Source organism: Theobroma umbraticum, unplaced genomic scaffold (assembly GCF_002168275.2).
Source record: "Theobroma umbraticum cultivar Fairchild unplaced genomic scaffold, ASM216827v3 scaffold_204.0, whole genome shotgun sequence".
NCBI lineage: Eukaryota > Viridiplantae > Streptophyta > Magnoliopsida > Malvales > Malvaceae > Theobroma > Theobroma umbraticum.
Genome location: NW_018397267.1, coordinates 6,856,025 through 6,879,362, shown reverse-complemented (window position 1 = coordinate 6,879,362; position 23,338 = coordinate 6,856,025). Strand labels below are relative to the sequence as shown.

General features: G+C 34.3%; 3 protein-coding genes across 3 annotated transcripts in view; 2 read left to right on the top strand and 1 right to left on the bottom strand.

The window, feature by feature from the left end:
- The first annotated feature begins 1,477 nt into the window (after nucleotides 1–1,477).
- LOC110423753 (homeobox-leucine zipper protein ATHB-15) lies at nucleotides 1,478–9,829 on the top strand. Its single transcript, XM_021438093.2, has 18 exons — nucleotides 1,478–2,918; nucleotides 3,207–3,366; nucleotides 3,618–3,718; nucleotides 3,825–3,915; nucleotides 4,219–4,314; nucleotides 4,401–4,514; nucleotides 4,602–4,685; nucleotides 4,844–4,999; nucleotides 5,096–5,170; nucleotides 5,338–5,444; nucleotides 5,531–5,723; nucleotides 6,445–6,630; nucleotides 6,776–6,856; nucleotides 7,527–7,661; nucleotides 7,757–8,082; nucleotides 8,620–8,725; nucleotides 9,194–9,343; nucleotides 9,499–9,829. Exons 1-18 carry the CDS (start codon nucleotides 2,710–2,712, stop codon nucleotides 9,643–9,645), a joined length of 2,517 nt encoding a protein of 838 aa, XP_021293768.1. The 5' UTR covers nucleotides 1,478–2,709; the 3' UTR covers nucleotides 9,646–9,829.
- Nucleotides 9,830–10,744: 915 nt separating this feature from the next.
- Nucleotides 10,745–12,150, bottom strand: LOC110424685 (CASP-like protein (DUF1677)). Its single transcript, XM_021439309.1, has one exon. It carries the CDS (start codon nucleotides 12,029–12,031, stop codon nucleotides 11,426–11,428), a length of 606 nt encoding a protein of 201 aa, XP_021294984.1. The 5' UTR covers nucleotides 12,032–12,150; the 3' UTR covers nucleotides 10,745–11,425.
- Nucleotides 12,151–19,294: 7,144 nt separating this feature from the next.
- The window catches only part of CDC27A (Tetratricopeptide repeat (TPR)-like superfamily protein), a 6,308-nt gene continuing 2,264 nt past the window's right edge, over nucleotides 19,295–23,338 (top strand). The window contains exons 1-7 of the mRNA XM_021438978.1: nucleotides 19,295–19,534; nucleotides 19,650–19,722; nucleotides 19,866–19,975; nucleotides 20,095–20,141; nucleotides 20,742–20,839; nucleotides 21,619–21,923; nucleotides 22,812–22,973. Coding sequence (XP_021294653.1) covers nucleotides 19,430–19,534; nucleotides 19,650–19,722; nucleotides 19,866–19,975; nucleotides 20,095–20,141; nucleotides 20,742–20,839; nucleotides 21,619–21,923; nucleotides 22,812–22,973 — 900 coding nt within the window. The 5' untranslated portion in view covers nucleotides 19,295–19,429. The remainder of the gene's footprint in view (nucleotides 19,535–19,649; nucleotides 19,723–19,865; nucleotides 19,976–20,094; nucleotides 20,142–20,741; nucleotides 20,840–21,618; nucleotides 21,924–22,811; nucleotides 22,974–23,338) is intronic.

Sequence of the window (23,338 nt, the reverse complement as noted above, 5' to 3'; positions counted from 1 at the left end):
TATTTTATTCCTTTTTATTATCAAAATTTAAGCCAATAAAATTATAAATGTGCTTTTATATTCTAAAAATAGTTTTTTTTGACAAGTAATAAAGTATACTTGTATAATAACTTGTCATATTTAGTTATTAGTATATAATATTAACAATCATAATAATAATAATAATAATAGAACTGATCAAATGATATACAATGGCATGTGATGTGATGTTGTGTTGAGTGATCATGAGATGGAGACCATCTAATCTAAATTTCAATTATTTTTAAACAGAGCATTTATTTATTAATCAGTAATAAAGAAAGTGGTTGTTTTATTCATACTATATTTATTTATTTTAGCCAATTTTTTTTTTAAATGGTGGTATTGGCTCAGTAAATAAAGAGAGAGAAAGGCCGGGGTGGGGGGGGTTTGAAATCGAGACGCATGCAAAATCCTCATCATGGTGTCCTCTGTGACCCACGCCGGTCCCTCTCTTTCTCTCTCATGCCTTTGCCCTCCTTTTGTAAGCTTTCTCAATTTTCTCATCGCTCCTCGCACTTTCTACCCCTTGTTTCGTCCTTGTTTTACGCTTTTGCCACTCTCACATTTTTTATACCCTAGCACGGGTTTCCCTTTGACGATTTTGCCATCCTTCATGTTCTTAATGCCTCTCAAGCCTTTCATTTTCGACTAACAAGTATATTTTTTAAAATCTATTCTCCCTTTAAACTCATTTATCTTTACGAATAGGATAGTTTAATGGCTTTTAAGAAATAGAAGGTGATTGATTACTCTTCAAATAATGTTTATTATTACTATGAGACTTGGGATTGTTATTTGAAAGCTCAAATGGCTTCTTAAAACTTCCCTTATGGAAAACATAATGTTATTTGTCCATAAAATTGCTAAAACAAAACCATGTTCTTTTCTAATGAAAATGTTATGACACCTTAAGTAACATTATAATTAAAGTTACTTTTATTGTAATCGGCAAATTCAATCACAAAAATAAATTTTTTTTATTGAGATAAATTGATTTAGTATGTATTTTTTTTATTCATAATTAAAATTACTTTTAATCATATTCGTAAAACTATCTAACTAGATTTTAAGATTGAAATTTCTAATGGTACTTTTTAATAGATTTTATTTTATTTTACATAAATAAACTTTAATCAGCCCAAAGTGAAAGAGAAATATTGAAAATTTTTGATAATTTTATTTTTCTATACTAGGTAAAATCATTCAATGCTAAACAATATTTTAAATATTACGGAGAGTCCAAAAATGGGAGGGCAATAATAGACTGAAACCAAAGCATTGAGCAGCACCTCCCGCCAATAATAACAATATTATTATAGTAAGTAGAGTATTCCACTTAAAGCAATCGAAGGGCAAAGAGGCCATTTGGTTGAAAACAAACTTGAATAAAGAAGTATTAAAAAAATTATCGTACTTTACTCCATTGGTCTGCGCAGTGAAGTGGAAGACTCTCTCCCTCTCTGTGTTTCACAGTGAAGAAGCCGAAAGTGACGAGCCAATGAAAATCCTCACACAGAGGGGAACCAAAAAAACCAAAAACGAAAAACCAAACTCTAATAAGTTGAAAAAACCCCTCCAAAAGCAACCAAAAGCAAAAACCCATCAAAGTACTACTGCCCATTCTTACTTTTTCTTCCTTCTGCAGACCACCACCACCACCAACAATATCCTCCACTGTTGTTTTTCCCCTTTTCTTTTCCCTCTTTCTGTTGTTTTCTAAATCCATTTCTTTTTTATGCTCTGTTAAAAAAAAAAGAAACAATCTCATGCTGAAAAATAAAGCTCTGGTTTTTGGTGATTGAATCCCCAGAAAGAAAGAAACGATGTTTCAGAGGTTGGGGACGATTTGGGTCTTTCGCGAAATGGAGATCGGCGAAACGGTGTCGTTGGAGATGGTTCTTTGGCGTTGAACTGGAGAGATCTCTGTTTTCCAGCACCAGAAAGAAAAGAGAGATTCGAATCCAGCGAAAGTCAAGCCTCGAAACGTTTCTCTTGTTTCTTTTCTTTGTCTTTTTGGCCGTTTAATCTTTAGGAGGCTTCTTGGTGACTCAGAATCGGTAGGCTGGCTGAGTGGAATTGTTGGTAACTCGGTCCAAGAACAAAGGTTTACTATTTTTTGTTTGGAGCAAACGAAACAATGGTTGGTTTAATCAGATCGGTTTTTTGGGATAGGACGCTCTGATCTCGAAAGATATTAAGAGATTTTTCTTGGTGTTTGGGGCTGTCCTCAAAGAGTGCCAAAAGAAGTAAGGTCCAAGGATAACACTATCCCCAATCAGGATATCGTTGTCCCTTGTCGGGTTTTATCTTTCTCTCTCTCTTTCCTTTCTTTGTTCTTTAACATTTCACAATCAAGCATTGAACAATTCCACAGTTGTAAGATTTCTGGCACTTATGATGAAAACCTAGTAGAAAGCAAAAACAGATTTCTCTTTGTGTCTTCTTCATTTTCAAGCTATGAAGTAACTCAAGGAAGAGAGAGAAAAAGAAAAAGAAGAAGAAGAAGAAGCCCTTTTTCAGATTTTATTTTGTTGGGTGTATGTAGAAATTGTAAACTTTGGTTAGTAGATTGAGTTTTTGTACTTTTGTTCAGTTTCTTGTGATTTAAGGGAAGTTGCACAGGTTGTGGTTTTAGGAAAGGGAGGCTATTTGGGCAATTACAGAAGTTTTGAGGGCGAAGTTTGAAAGATGGCAATGTCCTGCAAGGATGGTAAACTTGGGAGCCTTGATAATGGGAAATATGTAAGGTACACACCTGAGCAGGTTGAGGCCCTTGAAAGGCTTTATCATGAATGCCCCAAGCCTAGTTCGATTCGTCGTCAGCAGTTGATTAGGGAGTGCCCTATTCTCTCCAACATTGAGCCAAAACAGATCAAAGTTTGGTTCCAAAATAGAAGGTTTGCTTTGGGTTTTCTGAAGTGTGTCTAGTGCAATTTATTTGCTTCAAGAATTTGTAGTCAGTTTTATTAATTATGATGCTGGAAATGAATTAGAAGCACTAATAAAATGTGGGATTTTAAGCGTTTATTTGTGGTTAAAGAAAATGGAAAATTTTCTTCAACTAAGTATAATTAGTACTTGAGCCTTTGAGGCTAGGTATGTCAGATTTTTTCAGTTGCAATATAATTTTTTAATTTTAATAATAATAATAATGCATGTTACTGTTTATGTTTGTGATTTTTCAGATGTAGAGAGAAGCAGAGGAAAGAGGCTTCACGCCTTCAAGCTGTGAATAGGAAGCTCACTGCGATGAATAAGCTTTTGATGGAGGAAAATGATAGGTTGCAGAAGCAGGTGTCACAATTGGTGTATGAAAATGGCTACTTTCGCCAACATACTCAGAATGTGAGGATTTATGCTTTTGGATTCTGAGTTCTTTACCTCTAGTTATGGTTCTTCTCAGTGGCTTGAGTTTCGTAGCATTGGGGAAAGAAAATTTGGAAGTTTTTACTGTTCGCTAACTCAACTTATATGATGCCAGAAATGCAATTGCATTCCCACAAATAGACGACTATTTGTCTTATTTAAACTTTTATCTACTTGGATGAATATTGAGTTACATGGGAATTGAGAGAGAAGGGTTGGTTTTTTTACAGGCGACACTTGCTACCAAAGATCCAAGCTGTGAATCGGTGGTGACGAGCGGTCAACACCACGTGACACCTCAGCATCCGCCGAGAGATGCTAGTCCTGCAGGGTTAGTGGGGTTGTGGTTGTTGGGTCCTTTTCTGTCATCGTGCTTTGTGACCACTTTATTGTGTGTGTATTTGTGGATTATAAATTGATGTTTGTATTTTTTCCAGGCTTTTGTCCATTGCAGAAGAGACTTTAGCAGAGTTTCTTTCAAAGGCCACTGGAACTGCTGTAGAGTGGGTCCAAATGCCTGGAATGAAGGTATCTCCTGACCTTTTTCATTTTTTTTCTAATATTTTGATATTAAATTAACAATTCTTTTCTTATTTTAGTAACATAAAATGTTAATAAAATTTGTTGTTTTGAAGTTAAAAAATTTCAAAGCTGACAGGGTTGTTGTCTCCATTGCTGGACCTTTATATATTTTTTAATCAGTTTGCTGAGACTAGGTTAGAGTGTAATTTTGTTGGGGTAAATTCTGTTAAGGATATCAATAAATTGTTTCATTAAGCAGCAACTTTTGACTTCTAATCCATTCTCTTCATCTCTTTTTGACTTGAACAGCCTGGTCCGGATTCTATTGGAATCGTTGCTATTTCCCATGGTTGCACTGGAGTGGCAGCACGTGCCTGCGGCCTTGTGGGTCTTGAACCTACACGGGTAAGTCTACTTGTCTTTGTAGCCTGCTGCAACATCCCTTCATTTTGAGTGTGAACTTTGAAGTTCAATAACTATGTTCCTTCCAGGTTGCAGAACTCCTCAAGGATAGGCCATCGTGGTTCCGCGATTGCCGAGCTGTGGATGTTCTAAATGTGCTGCCTACTGCCAATGGTGGAACCATTGAGCTGCTGTACATGCAGGTCAGTGCTCATTATCATGTTGTGGTTGTTAGACTTTTTTCGAGGCATTCTTATTTATTGATCTTTTCAAATTTGTTGATGATATAGCTCTATGCGCCAACAACATTGGCGCCTGCTCGCGACTTCTGGTTATTGCGTTATACTTCTGTTCTAGAAGATGGAAGCCTTGTGGTATGTGGTTTGATAAGTATTCTGATTTTTGGAATCATCATGGAATCAAATATGTTGTAGCTATTTTATTTCGGGCATTAGACATTCAAAGACACTAATGCAACTATTTTTATCTCATGAATAAAAGCTTTTTTCGTAATGATTTTGGCAATGCTTAGGTCTGTGAGAGGTCGCTTAAAAATACTCAAAATGGCCCTAGCATGCCAGCAGTGCAGCATTTTGTGAGAGCAGAAATGTTACCGAGTGGGTACCTTATACGACCTTGTGAGGGGGGTGGTTCAATCATACACATTGTTGATCATATGGATTTGGAGGTATAGCTGTCTTTTTCATCTAACTGTCTTCAATGTTTTGAACTATATATATGACCAACATGTTGTACTTAATTTGGAACGTTTATTATCAACTAGCCATGGAGTGTGCCAGAAGTGTTGCGCCCACTTTATGAATCATCAACAGTACTTGCTCAAAAGACAACAATGGCGGTAAGATTGTTTTGCCAAGTTAGCATGTTACGTATTGCTGCCTTTTTTCTTTTGGTTCCAGTCACAAGCATCTGAGACTATTTGGAGGAAAGCTTTTCTACTCAAAATTTCTAAATTATAGCTTTATAAAAATAATGAGGATCTTATTTTCTGATTTTTTTTTCTAGGCTCTAAGACAACTGAGGCAGATAGCACAGGAGGTTTCTCAGTCCAATGTGACTGGCTGGGGCCGACGACCAGCAGCCTTACGAGCTCTTAGCCAGAGGTTAAGCAGGTTTGTTTCCTAGTGCTTGTAACAGTGTAATTTCTGTCTGGTAAAATTGTTTTGCTATTTGTAATTTGAAAGATGATTCCTGACAGGGGTTTTAATGAGGCTCTGAATGGTTTTACCGACGAGGGGTGGTCAATGATGGGTAATGATGGCATGGATGATGTTACTATCCTTGTGAACTCATCTCCCGAGAAGCTAATGGGCCTCAATCTTTCCTTTGCTAATGGATTTCCTTCTGTTAGCAATGCAGTCTTATGTGCTAAAGCATCGATGCTTTTGCAGGTGAGAATGTGCACATGTTTCAGTCTTTGATGGTTAATGGGAAACAATTATGGGAAGTACATAACATTGTTTCCGAATTGTTCATAAGTTATGCTATTCTTATGTTTTTGTGGTTGCTATGATGCCATGTTACTCACTTTTAAGGGCTTTTCCATACCCCACCTCACATCTTTCGTCAAACTGAAAGTGGCCACATCTTGTTATGATATTCTGTTGTCTTTTTATTTAAGCATTTCCCAATGGCAATGTCTTCCCAAGTTGCTTTTGGTGTTTGCCTGTCTTAGTATGTACAATTTTTGCAACTTCGTTAATGACAATAAGTAATTTGTATCACGTGGATGATTCAGCACTTGTCAGTAATCTCATTTTTGCTAGCTCTACTGGATTGAATTTCTAAGCATTTGTTATTAGCATAGCAAGGGGTGCCAACTACATTGTTAAGCACTTTGGTAGTTCTAAAGGGGACCTGGTATTGAATCTTCTTTGCACCACAGATTGGCACAGTTAAGGGGGTAGCCCGTCCATTTGACGAGGAAAATTGTACTATATTTTTGGCCTTGAAGGGAAATTGTATTTACTTGTAAAATGATTTTATATAAAGGATATTATCTGAGTATGGTAGAACATTTGCATAGTTGCAAATAATTTTATTATATGAGCATGCTGTTACGTGGTCAACAAATTTCAATATTTTTTCTTTGCTCTGCTGTTTCTCTTCTAGAATGTACCTCCTGCAATCCTTCTCCGGTTTCTGCGGGAGCACAGATCAGAATGGGCTGACAGCAGCATTGATGCCTACTCAGCTGCAGCTGTTAAAGTTGGTCCCTGTAGCTTACCAGGGTCTCGAGTTGGTGGGTTTGGTGGTCAAGTTATACTTCCCCTGGCACATACCATCGAGCATGAAGAGGTAAGAAAATGAAATTTAATGGCATTTAAAAATGTGTTGTGGTATCATGTTATTAATTTCAATTTTCTACGTTGATGTAATGACCTGTTGGCTTTTTTGCTTATATGTATTAATTAACATGTCACATTGTTTATGTTATTATTAGTTCTTAGAGGTCATTAAGTTGGAGGGAGTTGCACATTCTCCTGAAGATGCAATAATGCCACGAGATGTTTTTCTCTTACAAGTAAGTATTCTTTACTTCTCATCAAGTTCATCATTCTTTCCTGCTAATATATGTTGGGTGTTTTTATCTTCAACTCCCTCTCTTTCTTTTCTTGAGTTATTTTTACCATTGTTTAACATGCTGCTTGAATTGTGATGATGTATATTTCTACTACATAGTTTCATTGCAAGTCTTTTTTATTTTAATTTTTGAACTAGAGGAAGGGGAACTTACATAGAACACACTCCACAAGTGAGGTTCAGAGGTTGACAAGTGTAATATAATGTTATTTGGTTATTGTTTTGGCTTAGTGAATGGTGAATGGTGCTTATTTTTGGATATGTGATCTTTTGGTTTGTAATAACAGCAGGTTTCTATGGTAGTATCTTTAGGCAAAGAGATACATTCCTTTTACTTAACCCTTTTTTCCCTTTCAAGTTTCTTGTAGAACAGCTGGACGGCTAGTTGTATAGTTATGTATTTGCAGCTGATGCTACAATGGGCTGGCTGCAATTTGTGCTTCATTTAATGGAGTGCAGATCCAGTCTTAACATTTGGAATAAAGCATGATGGACGATAGATTTTTCACTTGTAGTCATATGGAGCGCTACTAGCCTTTCATAGCATTTCTTCTTCTTCTTGGTTTTTTAATATTGTCTTCTTGCATAATTATTGTGGTATTGTTTTATAGCTATGCAGTGGAATGGATGAAAATGCCGTGGGCACCTGTGCTGAGCTTATATTTGCTCCTATAGATGCTTCTTTTGCTGATGATGCTCCTCTTTTGCCTTCTGGTTTTCGCATCATTCCTCTAGATTCTGGGAAGGTTGGCATGTATTTATTATGTTAAGCAGGGTCTTTTGTTAGTTTTTTCTGTATCTTTTGTTGAGTTTTTTATTAATCACTGGAGAAATGATGCAGGAAGCATCTAGTCCAAATCGCACTCTTGACCTTGCTTCTGCTCTTGAGATTGGGCCAACTGGAAACAAAGCATCTAATGATTACTCGGGAAATTCTGGCTGTATGAGATCTGTGATGACCATAGCGTTTGAGTTTGCCTTTGAAAGCCACATGCAAGAACATGTAGCATCCATGGCCCGACAATATGTCCGCAGCATTATATCTTCTGTTCAGAGGGTGGCATTAGCACTTTCTCCTTCTCATTTAAGTTCACATGCTGGTCTCCGAACCCCACTGGGCACTCCTGAAGCACAGACACTTGCACGTTGGATCTGTCAGAGTTATAGGTACATCAGCCCACCTTTCTTTCCAAGGATTTTATCCATTGTTATTTATTTTGATATTAAGTTGGGGAGGGGAACTCAAACACAATGGCTTGTTTTGAGATGAGATGTGGTTACTAACAGGTTATTGCCTCAACTGTAAACAGGGGCATTCTAGAAATGACCTCTTATGCAATGTGAAATAAGAAATGATTGCTGCCATGTTGCCTGGGTTTATTTCCTAGATTTGGTTTTTTGGGTTTGATGTATCACAATATATAAACAAGTGTTTTTCTAGTGAATGTCTTGTTTTAAAACGGAAGTGAATAAAATGTTACTAGTTGAAACATATGGACTCCAAGAAGTCATTCATAACAGAAAGCATCAGACTTCCATGCTTGTACCTTTGTAATGATAGATTTGAGAATCTGACTCATTGAATTTGCTTGCCTTGATGTGACCTGTACATTTTATGCCAAAGTGTTGCATAAGCTGGATATTTGTGTTAGGAACAACTGCTGCTATATTTTGAACCTTGGATAATTTGTCGCTACTTTGCAGGCTTTACATGGGTGTTGAGCTGCTCAAATCTTGCAGTGAAGGGAGTGAAACCATACTGAAGACCTTGTGGCATCACTCAGATGCTATAATGTGCTGTTCTCTTAAGGTATGTGTGAAGTATTTAATACCTCACTTCCCCTTTCTCTTCCCCACCTTTCCATTGTGTTGTAGTTTGTAATATGAAATATGAATTTTTCTATTGGAATCTTCTGGGGCTGACACCATATCAAATTGAACCTATATATATTTGGCAGAGGATGTTTGTATGTTTATGCTAGAAAGTGCTTGAATTACTGTTAGAATGCAAGATACACGAAATGAAACTATGTGCCTCGATATAATTTAGTAATCTATCAAGAGATAATAAAAATCCTGGAGCCCTTTTTCCCCTTGTGATTTTTCAATTGAGCCATTAAACGTTTCTTTGCATAAGCACCGAATGTCAAATTACTGTTGGACTGAATTCCCATGTCTCTCTCTTTCTTTTTTTGGCCATTATATGTTTATTATTCTGTAAATGCTAATGCTAGCCTTTATTTAAATCTTTTTTATCTAAAACTAATAGTTCTTGCAGGCATTGCCCGTTTTTACCTTTGCAAATCAGGCTGGGCTTGACATGCTGGAGACAACCCTGGTTGCTTTGCAGGACATAACTTTGGAGAAGATATTTGATGATCATGGTCGAAAGACTCTCTGCACAGAGTTCCCACAGATAATGCAACAGGTCTAGCATAATTTTATTCTGATTTATAACTAGAGAAGTGACATATTTGAATGCAATAACCAATGAATGGATATCCACTGTATTTAAATGGTGCATTTAGGTACATGAATTTACTGAATTCTTGGCTTTGTTCTAACTTGCTTTTCTGCTGGTAGGGTTTTGCTTGTCTACAAGGTGGGATCTGTTTGTCAAGCATGGGAAGACCGGTTTCATATGAGAGAGCAGTAGCATGGAAGGTGTTGAATGAAGAAGAGAATGCTCATTGCATCTGCTTTATGTTTATCAACTGGTCTTTTGTCTGAACTTTTGGACAAGAAAAGAGAGAGAAACTCTAGAATTATGGTTTAATATTTTGTTGGCTTGTTTATCTTTAGTCCGTAAAAACCTTGTAATACTCCTCAGGCCTGTTTTTCCTTTGTACTTTAAGACTGCCCAGGGTTACTGGGATCTTATGGTCGAATCAGTTGATTGATGATGCATGTAAAACTGTGTTCTCAAATTGAGTGAGCTCAGTTAGGGCGGCTCTGGACCCAGGACAAGATAAGTTGGTAAGGTAAAATTTTCCTAGCCATAAGCAGTCAGTTGAAGGGTTTGCTACCACACGTAAGGTCCACGTGAAGTATGTATTGGTTTGGGGGTCATGTTTAAATTATTTTCCTGCCTCGATTATGGTAGAAGAGCTAAAGTGAGCATACTATATACTATTGCAGCAGTTAAAATTGCGAGCCAATTGTGCATCAAAGCTCTCAGGTAAGTTGAGTTGGATGGGAAGCCGTACGTTACTCTAACTGGAGATAGTGAGGAATCAATTTTTTTAAGACAATCCGAATGAATAGGATAACCCCATAAAGGATGGTGTCATCTGGAAACTGTTTATTGCCAGTATCAGAATATAACATTTCCCAATTAAGCTCAGCCAAGTAATTAACTGGTGGTGCAGCTTTGCGTAATCTCGTTTTCAGTTCCCAAATTAAGTCAAAAGTTGTTTAAGGAAAATATTATATGTATGTAAGATTATTGAAAGAAATTAATAGGTTATATAGCACTTAAAGAGAACGGTAAGTTCATACCAAACCTAATTATGTTAATCTTATTAGTTTGTTAAGCCATTTATTATTGGCTGTGGTTATATAGCCATATATCCACTTAAATTTGCTTTAATTTATATAGAAGAATTAATTACCCAAGTTCATGCAATTCTTGACTGTCTCTCTCCTTGTTCTTGGTTTTTCACTCTAATTATCAGAGAATTGTGCGTTCAATTTGAATAATAATAAAAAAATGGTATTATAGCTTGAGAACAAAAAAAATTGAACTGTTTAATTTGGTTAATCATGATCATCGAGGAAAGAAAGGTACTCTAAATAGAAAAACATGCTAGAAGAAGATGGAGTTCCTTTATTAAACAATACATATATATACCTCCATATACATGGATTTAGTACATAAAAATGAGTTTCAACTGCTTGCTGCTAGAAATATAACAGAGAGCTTGTGGTTAGAGTGAAATGAAGGAGCAAAGGATGCCATCTCTCCTCCACAAACATTATTCAACGACTAAACCTAGTTAGCTCTTTTACCCTAGCGATTACAAATGGTGAGCTAGAATTCACATTGACAATAGCTGAACTACTGTACAAAAATAAAACTAGCAGCATATGCGGGGGAAAGAGAAAAGGGATGGAAACAAAGGAAGCATTTGAACCAAGGTATAGCACAAAAAACCCTAGCTAGCTAGAAGGTGGTTAACTTTTTGGTCCTAAGAAACATATCCCTGGAAATGGGAGATAAAAAGCAGGAAGAGTTTTCTGCCCTCCTATAAAAAAGGATTAAAATCTAAAGCGAGAAAGGCAATTAGTTATACGAATCAACCAAGGATAGAAAAATAATACTCCTTGAGTTGATTTCATGGATAAGAGGGAGTTTGGACCGAACCCAAAAAACTTTCCAAGTAAAAAGTTTGGTCCATACAGGAGAGTCCATGGAAAAAAGAATTGCTACTAAAGCTTAAGGGAGGAGGGATTGAAATTCCTGCCGAAGGCTAAAAAAGGGGAAACGATCGAAGGCTTAATTTGGGCCAAATCAGTTTGCTACTGTGAGGTTATTCATCTCCCTTGTAATGGCTGGAATGCAACTGGAACTCCTAGCGATGCCACCTTTCTTTTGAGCTCCTCTAGTATCCCTAGGGCTAATAGATTTGGCCCTAAGACTACCTTTCCCTTCCAATCTTGAACCCTTCCTCAGAATCTCCCTCATGGCTTCAGCTGTCAACAAAGCTGGATAAGCCCTCCCGAACTTGTTAAACCGGGCACACGTATTCATGTGAGCACTCAAAGCTTCCTCTATCTTCCCTCCATTTTTCTCCATCTCTTCTTTCACTGCCTCAGCACATAACCCGCAGATCCATTTCCCCAAGAACTTGTTCCGCACACGCTCTATGTACTCCGGCGTGCACTCTTCACTCATGCCGCAACACTCGCACTTTGCATCTTCGACTTCGGATATGGGTGGGAGCTGTTTCTCATCCGCTACTGCTGCTTCTTTGTAATCAAGCACTTCCTTGCTGATGAGTTGAAAAGAGATATCCGATATGGTTCGATGGAGGCTGTCGTTCGAGAGTCTTGGTGGCTTGGGGAAGTTGTTGCTCCTGGTGTAAGTGCTAGTGATAGCCTCTCCATGGGGTGCCATGTTAAGAGACAAAAACCCAAAGCAAGATTCAGGAGATGATCAGCTAAAAAACTTTGCGATGGTTATTGGGAGTGACTGGAAGTGAAGAACCTTGCAGAAAAGCTTGGAAGATTTCTTCGTCAAATGGTGGTGGATAGAGGGTTAAGTCATAAGCGCATTGAAACCATCTTATTTATAGCAGGTGGGCTTCCCTTCTGGGGTATCTAGCAAGTGATATTGTGTGTGGATCTGGTGGACTCACGTGTCAGTTATCAGCAGCTGCATGCAGGGCCTGTTGCCTTTAAACTTGATAGATTTTCAAGAGCGATTTTGAAAGAAATGCCAACTTGTGTTTTTTCGCTTGTGGGTCTCAAGGAAGTGTTCATCAAAATCCAGAGGGGAGCATCATTGTCATTTCATGGAAAAGTTTGTGGATAGTTTTCCGTGCTCACCTTCTCCACTCTCCCATTGTACACTTGCTTCATCCCCAGGGTGATGCAATTAATAAGAAAAAATTTTATGTCCTTTAGTCTGTTGATAAAAGAAAGGGAAAGAAATCCTAGCTGAGAGCCCGAGGAGAATTAATGTTGCGTAGTCATTTATGCGAAGGAGATTTTTTTTGGCGTCTCAATAGAACAAAGAAAGGGAGGAGAAACTTCAAAAATTAAGAAAATTAAACCTTATTTTCATGTTTAATTTGGTTAGAAGTATTTGTATCCCAAATTATACAAATGGAATATATAATTTTACAGGTCATCAGTCTATATCAGGGAAGATGAAGCTGTTCTTAGTTTTTTACCATGAAAATAAATGATCAATAAGTTGTTCCCAACATATAAGGCAAATGAGCAATGAAGGGTGGAATCTTGTACATAAATTACATCAATGTAGTTTGTTGAAATGATATTTTCCTCTTTAACTTTCGAAATATATATATATATATAATTTGTCTCTAGAAAGTAATACAAGCTGGGAATTCACGTGAAGGCCTATACTAGCCATATGCTCCTAGCCAACGACGTATTTCATTTGAAGCCAACATTATACGAAAGGACGTTTCATTTTATGAATCAATCTCTGCACCAGAAGAACCTGAGAGCTTCACGAGAGCAGCAAGCTTACAAACGAAAAAGAAAAGAAAAGAAGAAAGGAAGCAGTAGCTACACGAGAGAGTGAGAGAGAAAGGTAGTTGAAGTTAGGTATTTGCATAAGGAAAAAATGGGGTACACTAATTAATTAAAATTCAAATAAAGTAAGAGATAGAAAACGAAATTAGCTTTGGGTTTGTGGGTTTGATCGAGCTTCTACCCTGGATAATAGCGATGGGTGCATGGCAGGGGGGTGGATTTGGTTTTGGTTTTGTACTTTGGATAGATTTTGAGGGTCGAAACTTTGCACGGTTGTACATGGCTAGCCATACATGTGAATGACAGTGAGATGATACAACTTCATACTGCTACTTCAATAATATATGCAGAAGAAGCTGGCTTTCTTTGCAAGTGCGTGTAGGTAGTTGGGCAGGCCATTGAGTTTCTATTCTTTTTCAATTTACTAATTTTAGTGTAAATCCTAACACTGTTAAATTTTTATCATTAGATATATTGACATAACATTTTGATTAAATTAACATCGCATTGATTGAGATAATATGACATTTATTTATTAATGTGGCATTGATTATGTATTAACATATCATTTATCGTACTAATGTGGTATTGATTAGATTGACAATAATTTATATTAATGTGACAAGAAATGTTGACACGATAAGAAATGGTTTTTTATTTTTGATAAAAATATAATAAGAAATGTTGATATGATAAGAAATATATATATATTTTTTATAAAAACATAATAACAAATGTTGATATAGTATTTTTTTATAAATGTCAGTAGGTAATTTAAGAATTTAAAAATAAAAAACTTCATCTGTTTATAAACTAAAGTGTAGCAATTATCATCCAACTATGGAGGAGATAGCTAAATTAACACTAGTGATCAGTCTATTTGACATTAAAACCTGTGCCTTAATATTGCCCCAAAAAGCGTTGATTTTTTTGATCTTTTTGTCTTGAGAGAATTATTCACAATTTTATAAACAATATGAATAATATCCGGCACAATATCCACACAAGGATGAATTTCCTTTAGAAAATTTACATGAGTATTACCGAAATGACTTATCAAGAATGAATTTCGTTTGCTTGTACTTCCGAGTTCCCTCATAAGCCCGCTCATATTTCCAACCCAACCCCTCTCACCGCAGTACGTAGACATGAGCCACCGTGAAGACCAGTCATCAATTCTCTATCCTCCTTAGGACCCATCATTATGTTCAATCCAGAAAAGATTTCAACAACCATAGCATAATTTAAGTTAATTTAGGATTAAAGTGTTTTGGATATTTAATTTAAGTGATTTTCTAGGGGTGATCCTGTCAACGAATATCATGTCACCATTTCTCTTCATGTTAGCATGTGCCATTTTAACATGAATTATTATCAATCTAATTAATACCACATCGTCGGCATGATAAATGCCATATCAAGACGTAGTTAATCACATCATCACAATTAATACAATGTCATTTGGGTTAAAATGTTAAGTCAATATACTTAACGGTGATACAGTATAATTTCTATAAATTAATATTTGATAATTAATAATTTTGATTAAATAATATTTTTAGTCGGTCCTAACTTGAGATAAATGTGATAAATTAATAATTTACTAAATTTATAAAGTAACACATTTGAAAAAACACATAGATTTTACTTGATATATAAATTAATAATTTTTTTATAGATCAAAATTATATATATACATAACTCAATTAATAAGCTTTGTAAAATATGACTCCAATGTTATTTATTTTCTCTTAAGATTGATGTCTCCTTAGACCTCATCTTTAACTTTTCTTAATGTATGAAGAAGTTTTGATGTAGTGTTCTTGTATTGTAAGAGAAAATTATGCATAATACATATATTGAGTTCAATATTTTTTTTTAAAAAAATTAAGGAATATCTTGATAAACTAATTTTTTATTAATTGATATATAAATTTATAAATTATTAATTTATTAATTAATTAATAAATTTTCATGATCTTGAGGGCATTAGTTTATAGAAACTTATTTGTATTTAACGATATTAGGGTTTAAATTGAAAAAGTATAAAGACTCAATTTATATAAATTATTATATATAGACTAAATTTATATTTTTTTTGTACAATATAAGGATTAAGACCAAAATTTTTTTTTTTAAAAAAAGTTTTTCAATAACCACAAATCATCACAAGGTACCACAGAGAAAAGGTGAAGAGAAAAAAGACTTTTTTATTTTTTTAGTATTGATATTCGGTGGGCTGAACGGCATCACTGAATTGGAGTAGTAAGGTAAGGAAAAAAAAAAAGGAAAAGAAGGGGAAAAAAAAGGAAGAGTCGGGCCGAATCACGTCGGCTCAATTTGAATTAGCCTTGAGTCCATCAAATTGGTCACACCCGAATAGCAGTTGAAGGTCTTAGCCCCGTTTTTATATATTTTATTTTGTCTACTTAATTTCTAATTTTTATGCATGAATTAAATAAATGAAATTAGGAAAGGATGTAGGAAGAGAAAGAGAGAGTGAGGGCAAAATTTTACTTGATTTATAATATGATTAAATAAAATCATTTAAAAGTTAACCTTTTTTTTTTATATTTTGTAGTAGATAGTTGTTTATTAAAAATCAAATAAAAACTTTTTAATAAAAATAGTTTAATTTTTAAGATTATATTTTAAATGATGATTTGATTTCAGAATTACACTGTTATCATTAAAAGAACTTGACAACATGAAAATTAATATATTTTTACCTTGAATATTAATATATCACTACAACATAAATGGGTACTAACTACACTATTTTAGCTGCATTTTCATTTTTACATTTAAAGAATTTAAATTTTAAAATTTAAATACATTTTTTATTTTACTAAATCTGTGTTTTAACTAAATTTGATCATAAAATGTCAGATCTTATTATTTCTCAATTGAATCTTGTTGAAAAGTATTAAATCGATACTTTTCGATTATATTCGGTTGTGAAATTACCTTCGTCGTCGCAGTTGCCACCACCATTGTTTGGTTCTTGTGATGAGTGCAAGTTAAAGAGAGAATGAAAAAGGCAAGTAAACCGTGGGAAAGCGACTGAGAGAAAGAGGGAAAGGATGAAGAGAGAAAAAAATGTTTTATATGAATATGGTTGTAATTTTAAAAATCTAAGAGGAGTAATTTGGTCATTATAAGTTTCATAACTATTCTATAAGATAAGGAATAGATAATACCAGGGGGAGAATTGGGTATAGCTGAAGGGGACTTTTTATCTATTTTCACGAACAGATATTATTGAAGAATTCTGATTCTTTATTGTATTATTAAACCAAACAAAGTTATAACAAATTGCATGGGAATAAAAGGGAAATAACATAGCTATTCCCCATACCAAACGTGCAGGTAATGTTTTACAGTTTAAATTTTTGTAACTTGCCCGGTAGTTTTTAAGCATGCTATTGAAGTTTGAATGATTAGTTTTACGTTGCTATTTTTTATAATACAAATTATGCATTATGCATTCTTGTGTTTGTATTTACATATTATATGTAAGGATTTATATTTGATGTAATGATAATGTATAATTTACATATACTATCAGTTTACTAAATGTGCCACCTTATTTATAAGGTAAAATAAATCACTTTTAAAGATTTACATTAAATATTAAAAAGTTTATAATAGTTAATTAAATAAAAAATAAATATTTTTACTTTTCTCTATCTCCCAACCATTCTTTTTTTTTGTCTCGTCTTTTCTATTCTTGTCAACTCGGTCATCATCTTCTTCTTTTCTTCTTCTATTAAAGTTAGGTTTTACAAAATTTTATAACCTTAAGAGCAATTTTTATATTTTTCTCTTATTCTTTAGAGATTAAGGAAACAAGATTCAAATAAATAAATCATATTAGCGGAATTTTGTTTAGTCCACAATTTTGCTTTTAAATAATAGGATTAAGTTCAAAATTGTTCTTTCTCTATTAGCATTAAGTTTTTTTCCCTTTGAATGCACTCATAAAACTCCAAATTTTTATCAAAACCAAAATTCTTTTGAGGCGTTACTTTACCATTTTAATAAAACCCAAAATGCTAATTAATTTAAACCTGAGATGTTAAATAAATCACATGCTTTTTGATATTTAAACCAAAATCATTGTTTATATGATATGTTATATAAATATTTTAATTTTTAATTAAACCCAATGTTTCAAGATTTTCAAGAAAATCAGTCATTTTTTTTACGAGATGCTACTAACCATTTTACAAGGGTTTCAAAATCAACTATTTGAGTGAAAGTGAATTTTTCTTTGTAACATTACGATAAAGGGCGGTGGGATATGGCTTATAGGAAAAGTATAATTTTTGGTTTAATCTTGTTAATAAAAGTTTGCTTATAAGATTTATATATTTAAATCTTATTTTCTCATTTTTTTTTGAAAGATATGTTTCCTCATATCTCTCTTATGGTTTCAAAAAAATAAGAAAAGAATCTAAAAGTTGCTGGTGAAGTTGTAGAATTTTGCAAAACTTAATTTTAATGGAAGAATAAAAGAAAAAGAAGATGATGGAGTTGGGGAGAGATAAAAGATGAAAACAAGAAAAAGAAGAATCAAGAGAGTTATGAAAGTGAAAATATTTTTTGATTTAATAAATCATTATAAACTTTTCAATATTTAATTTTAAGCCCATAAAGATTTTTTATTTTATCTCTTTAATAAGATGGCAAAATTAAGTTGATAGTGTATCGAAGCTATACATTATCAGTCTATCAAATATTAACCCTTATATATAAATATATGCGAGGATTGGGGGAGGTAAGGGATGTGGCTAAGGCGTTGGCTGTATGTATATAAATTTTCATACACAGATAATTTTAGGCTGTTCCATCAATTAGCACTTTGCTTTGTTCCCTAAATACTGTTTGTGATATCTTCATAATTTTTTTTTTACTGCTTAACATTTTCTTATTATCTCTTATTTGATTAAAGCTAAAGTGGAAATAGAGTGTGGCATGTCACTTTCAATGTTTTAGCATTGAAATATTTAATTAAAGCTAAGGGGTAATTTAAAGATAATGTTTTACTTAGTATATTGTTAGGTGACTTTGGTTTAGGTAATTTATCTAGAATGTTGAATGAAAAAAAATAATAAAGAAATGGTAAAACATTAAGGGGTTATATCACTGTTAACTTGTTTTGATAGTATGATCCAAATAAATACAACCTTGTAATTGATTTATGATTGGGTTAGTTCTTCAATTCATTGGACATCAATTGCCTTATCACTTTTGTTACATCCCGTATATTCCTGTGGATTATTACTCTGATTATAATATGGAGCCAGATAAAAATTCTGAGTTCCACAATAATGAGTGACTTAAATTTTGGATCTTTTGGCTCATTTTCTTCTCTCAAAGTCTTACATCAGAAGGGAGTAGCAAAGTTACTGGCATGTCTTGGAAATTAATATTTCTTAGTATCTCTTTTGCTAAATGTTTTTGGTGTTGGAATCTAATGTTCAATTCTTCATATTTTTTATTCTTTTTCCATTCATTTTCTCACTAAACATTTACTAAAAAATGATTATAATATAAAATAATTTGAAAAAAAATTTTATCATGCATATTGATCTCGATTATAAGATCATTTGGTGAAAGAGAGACAGATATGAAAGAAAGAAGAAAAAATAAAAATGAAAACTAAATAAAAGTTATTCTTCTTTTCAATATTATATTTTTCTTTTTTTTGTGTTTTTTCCATTTTAGATATTTTTCTCAAAAAGTCGATAATTTAGAATAATTCTTTTTGTTTAAAAAATCAAATATCAAAATTTGATAAATCAATTTATATTCTTCAAAATAAAATAATTAACACTCGAAGCGAAGCACTAAAACTGAAAAAAAAAAAATTCCCGCAGAATTATCTTTGGATACTTGTTTTTTTAAATCACGTGAAAGACCATGCATCAGAACCACATGATGAGGCGCCAACCCCTAGAAGCCCATGAGGAACAAGAGTTGGGCTTTGATCCCAGGACAGGGCGAAAATCCCTCCAGTTTAAGACTGGACCAAGCCCAATTGTAACCCAAAACCAGCCCCAACAATCCAACCTAAGATTTGCTGACCTTTCTATCTCTAACTCACTCGTTTCAAAAATTTTTTGACACGTGCTCGGTGGTTTTTTTCAAAAAAATCATAAAAAATGAGAAAGAACCTCCCCGCCCCGCGCGGACGAATCTCATTTCTCAGGTAGGATCAAAAAACCCAGGCCAAGGCACGATAAAATTCCCCAACGTTTCTCTCTCCCTCGCTCTCGCTCTGGCAGAAATGGAGGCATTATTGGCGAGTTACGTAGAGAACAGCCTGAACAATTACATGGGAAGAAACGCTATCTTTCTCTGCGAACGCCTCTACGCTGAGTTTCCTTCCGAGGTTAAAATACCGTCTCTAATTTAATTAATCAAATTAATTTCGTTAGTTATCCTACTTGATTTAAGTGATCGAATTTTCTAGGGCTTGAAAGCTTGAAATATTTTTGTTAATGTAGGTGAATTTACAATTATTGGCCAGATGTTACTTGAATAACAATCAAGCTCATTCTGCATATCATATTCTAAAAGGTATTACTTTCTTAACGTATTCGTTCCTCCTTTGAATGTTTTTTTTTTCCCCTTTTTTCTTCGCAGTAGGGAATGATGCTGTTTTTTTTTTTTCTTTTTTTGTTTTGATTGATGTTTGTGTTTGTTCGTCCTATGTTTTGAAGGTATGCAAATGGCTCAGTCTCGCTACTTGTTTGCGCTCGCCTGCTTAGAGATGGATCTCTTTGGTGAAGCCGAAGCTGCGTTGCTGCCTATTGAAGAGCTTAGTGCTGAGGTATGTGTTCGCGTTTTGGTAGTGGAATGGTCATAATTATGAAAAAGTTGGTTTGGGGGCTTTGCTACCTGGATGTTCATCAAAATTTCATGCTCACCATTGTTGTTACATTTATGCAGGTTTCAAATGGTGCGGCTGTGCAATATCTTCTTGGCATTATATACTGGTTTCTGCCACTTGCTTTTAGGGTTTCATTGTTGGACTGTTTCTTTTCATTTTTCCAAGCTTTGTAATGCTATGCTAGCGCGTAGGATTCAATGTGGTGGAATCCTTCAGTAGGTTACTTGCTTTATTCATACAATTTTTGGTTGGAATGTAACCCTGAATTTTTTATAGTTTCTTCTAAGGAAATTCAGATGTTCATCTCTTTTTCCACCTAATTAGTCTGGGAAACTTTGAAAAATAATTTGATGGATCCAAAATTTTACTTTACTTAAACCAGCTGCTTTGGCTTTTAATTGAGTTAGCATTCCTGACTAATCCACTAATACTAAATGCCCAGCAAGTTTGTGTGCTTGCCAAGTTTAGCCATAACCAACGCTTAGTGTAGACAATTTTTACTTTGCATAACTATGGACATTTGCCAGAAAGGCTGAGTCTAAGCTGTTTGAAAGAGGCAGGGTATTTTGTGCAGGATTGGCGTAGAGTACTATGTTATAGCTTCCTTTGTGTTTTAGCTGGATGTTACTTGAGCTGGATAGGTATATACTCTATTTGTCTTTCTCTCCCTTCACTCCCATATCTTTATTCTGGTGTTTTGCCACAGGGACACTGATAGGATGAAAAGTTCAGTTGAACACTTTAGAAAGGCTTTGTCAGTTGATCCATTATTTTGGGCAGCATATGAGGAACTGTGTATACTAGGTCAGTATAAAGGGATTTTTATTGAGGTTAAGTGAAAAATATTATGTAATGTTAAGCTCTGGCATTCTTTCTATTCTCCTTTAATATATGCAAAATTTCTCTTATAAGCATAGAAAAAAAATAAATACCTTTGAAAAGTTTTGTTGGGAGAATAAACAAAGAATTGGTATGATTGGACCTGTTGAATGGTTCATATTTTTCTTATATTACATTCAATGTTGCATGAGTCTTCTGGACTCTTGTACATACACAAATGGCTAACAATAGGGTTTCTAGAATATTATAACTTTATAAAGCGAATACTTACACAATTTATATTTATAGATGAGTGGGCTATGGATGTTTGTGGTAATACAATAAAGAATAAATGTATTGGTAAGAGAGCTTAGGAAATGTAATAAAATGAAAGTCGAGAGAGAGTGCTCAATGGTTTTGTTGTGTGCAGTGGAGATTTATTTTTGAAATGTAAGAAGTTAGACACTGTTGATTATTTTTACTCCAAAGAAACCTAATTCAAATAGGGGAGTGATTTCCAGCACACCGATTAAGATTATATTCCATTTCTTGGTTTTTCTTTTGTACTTGTTGCTTCCTTTTTCCTGAATGTCACCTGAACAGTTCCTGCTGAACTTTTATAAGATTGGGTATGATCACATGTAATGTACAAAGTCTGCATAGTGTTACAATTGATGTAATGCTACTTTTTTGAGTCATAGGCATGAATATGCGCAATTACCAATTAGCAAATTGTTGCCAAGGCTTAGATATAGTTATTTCAGGTGAGGCAGAGGAAGCTACTATTTATTTTGGTGATGCAGCTGTTCATTATGTTCAAGAGCATTATTTAGGTAATGCATCTAGTTTTTTGCAAATAGCCGGTGTGGATCAAAGCTTGGATTCTTCTCAGACCTTTGGCTTAGAAGATTTGAGTCTGCGCCGTTCACAGCAAATGGAAGGGAACAACATCAAAGATATATGTCATAATAATCATGGGCGATCTCTTTTAACGGGACCAGCTGGGCAAATAACAAACAGCTGTTGCAAGATATCAGTTCTTAATACTCCTTCTCCCTTGCTCACACAAGTAAGTCATTTTTGTGTAATTAGATAGGAAGAGTCTATTTTAATTTGTGTGAATACTTATTTCATCTCCCTGTACAAGCTGTGACTTTTTGAATATGTAAATTTGCTTTGTTTAATTTATTGCCTCCTTTTGTGTTGTTCTATCTGAGGAGTATTTTTTGGGCAAGCAACTATATCATGGTCTACTCTATTCAACTTAGATGACATGGCAATATTCAGATTTGTGGACTACTTTTTAGATTGAATTCCTTAGTTGTCAGAGTTATGGCACATGCTTTGAGGCATTAATTATTCAACTGCAATTCTAGATTTTGTCATTGTATGTCACAGCATCATTGTGAATGCTTCTGAAGCATGCGGATTATTTTCAGTGTACTCATAACCATAATTTTCAAATGAGACATAGTAAGTAAAAAGAAAAACATTTTAAAACGACTTTAGAAATCTTGGGTAGAGAAATTAGATTGTAGAAAGCATTTATCAGTTACAAATGGGTGAAGCTCTGGCTTATTCAAACATGAAAAGATTTAGTTACCAAAATTGTGATGCGTTTATTACCTTGGAAGCAAGTATAGTTATTGATAGCCGATGAATGAGTAACAGTAGCTGGTCGATTAGGCTGCTTAGACTTACACTGCTTTAAAATTTCCATATATTTTAAACATTATGTTTCTCATTAGAAGCAGAATTGTGTATTTTTGTTTATTTGTGTGCCGTTACATTTCAGCATTCAAAGATCCCTCGTTGAATGCTGTAAATATGCTCCTTCACCAGTCCCTACTTTTGTGTTATTTCTTCATGATTACCGTTCCATCACTTCTGAATGAAGTTTTATTCTAATGTTATCCTTCTGGTTTGTGTTTCTAAGTTTTTATTTTATGCTCTTAAGCTATCAGATATGGCTCCAGCACCTCCAATTAGAGACACACAACGTCCTCAAAGTGAAGGCTTTCTAAGATCTAGTACACAAGCTCAAAGAAAATTAGTTCATGTAAATGAATCAGCACAGGTGGTATTTACACATTTATGTCGTTGTTCTTACCCTCTTTACGTTTAATAGTAATTGTCGTATTTTCGTTTGCCAAACACACAGATATACATACTTTGCTATTAATGTACACTTCTTTCATTTTTCAAGAGGAGTCGCCTCACTCCTTCTATGTTGCATCAAGAACATTGCATGTAATGCAAGTTGTGTTGGTAATATTTGAAGTATAATGTTACAAAGTAATCTGATAAACTTTATTACTACATGCCTTTGGTTGATGGAGAAATCCCTAAAAAGCTCATGAAGAATAAAAACTAGATGCCTAATATTGCCCTTAACATCAAAGAGTCACCTTCCCCTTCTGCCACAGGTAGAGGATTGCCCTTTAAACATCAATACCTTGTTGAAAAGTAGTGGCCAACCTTCAA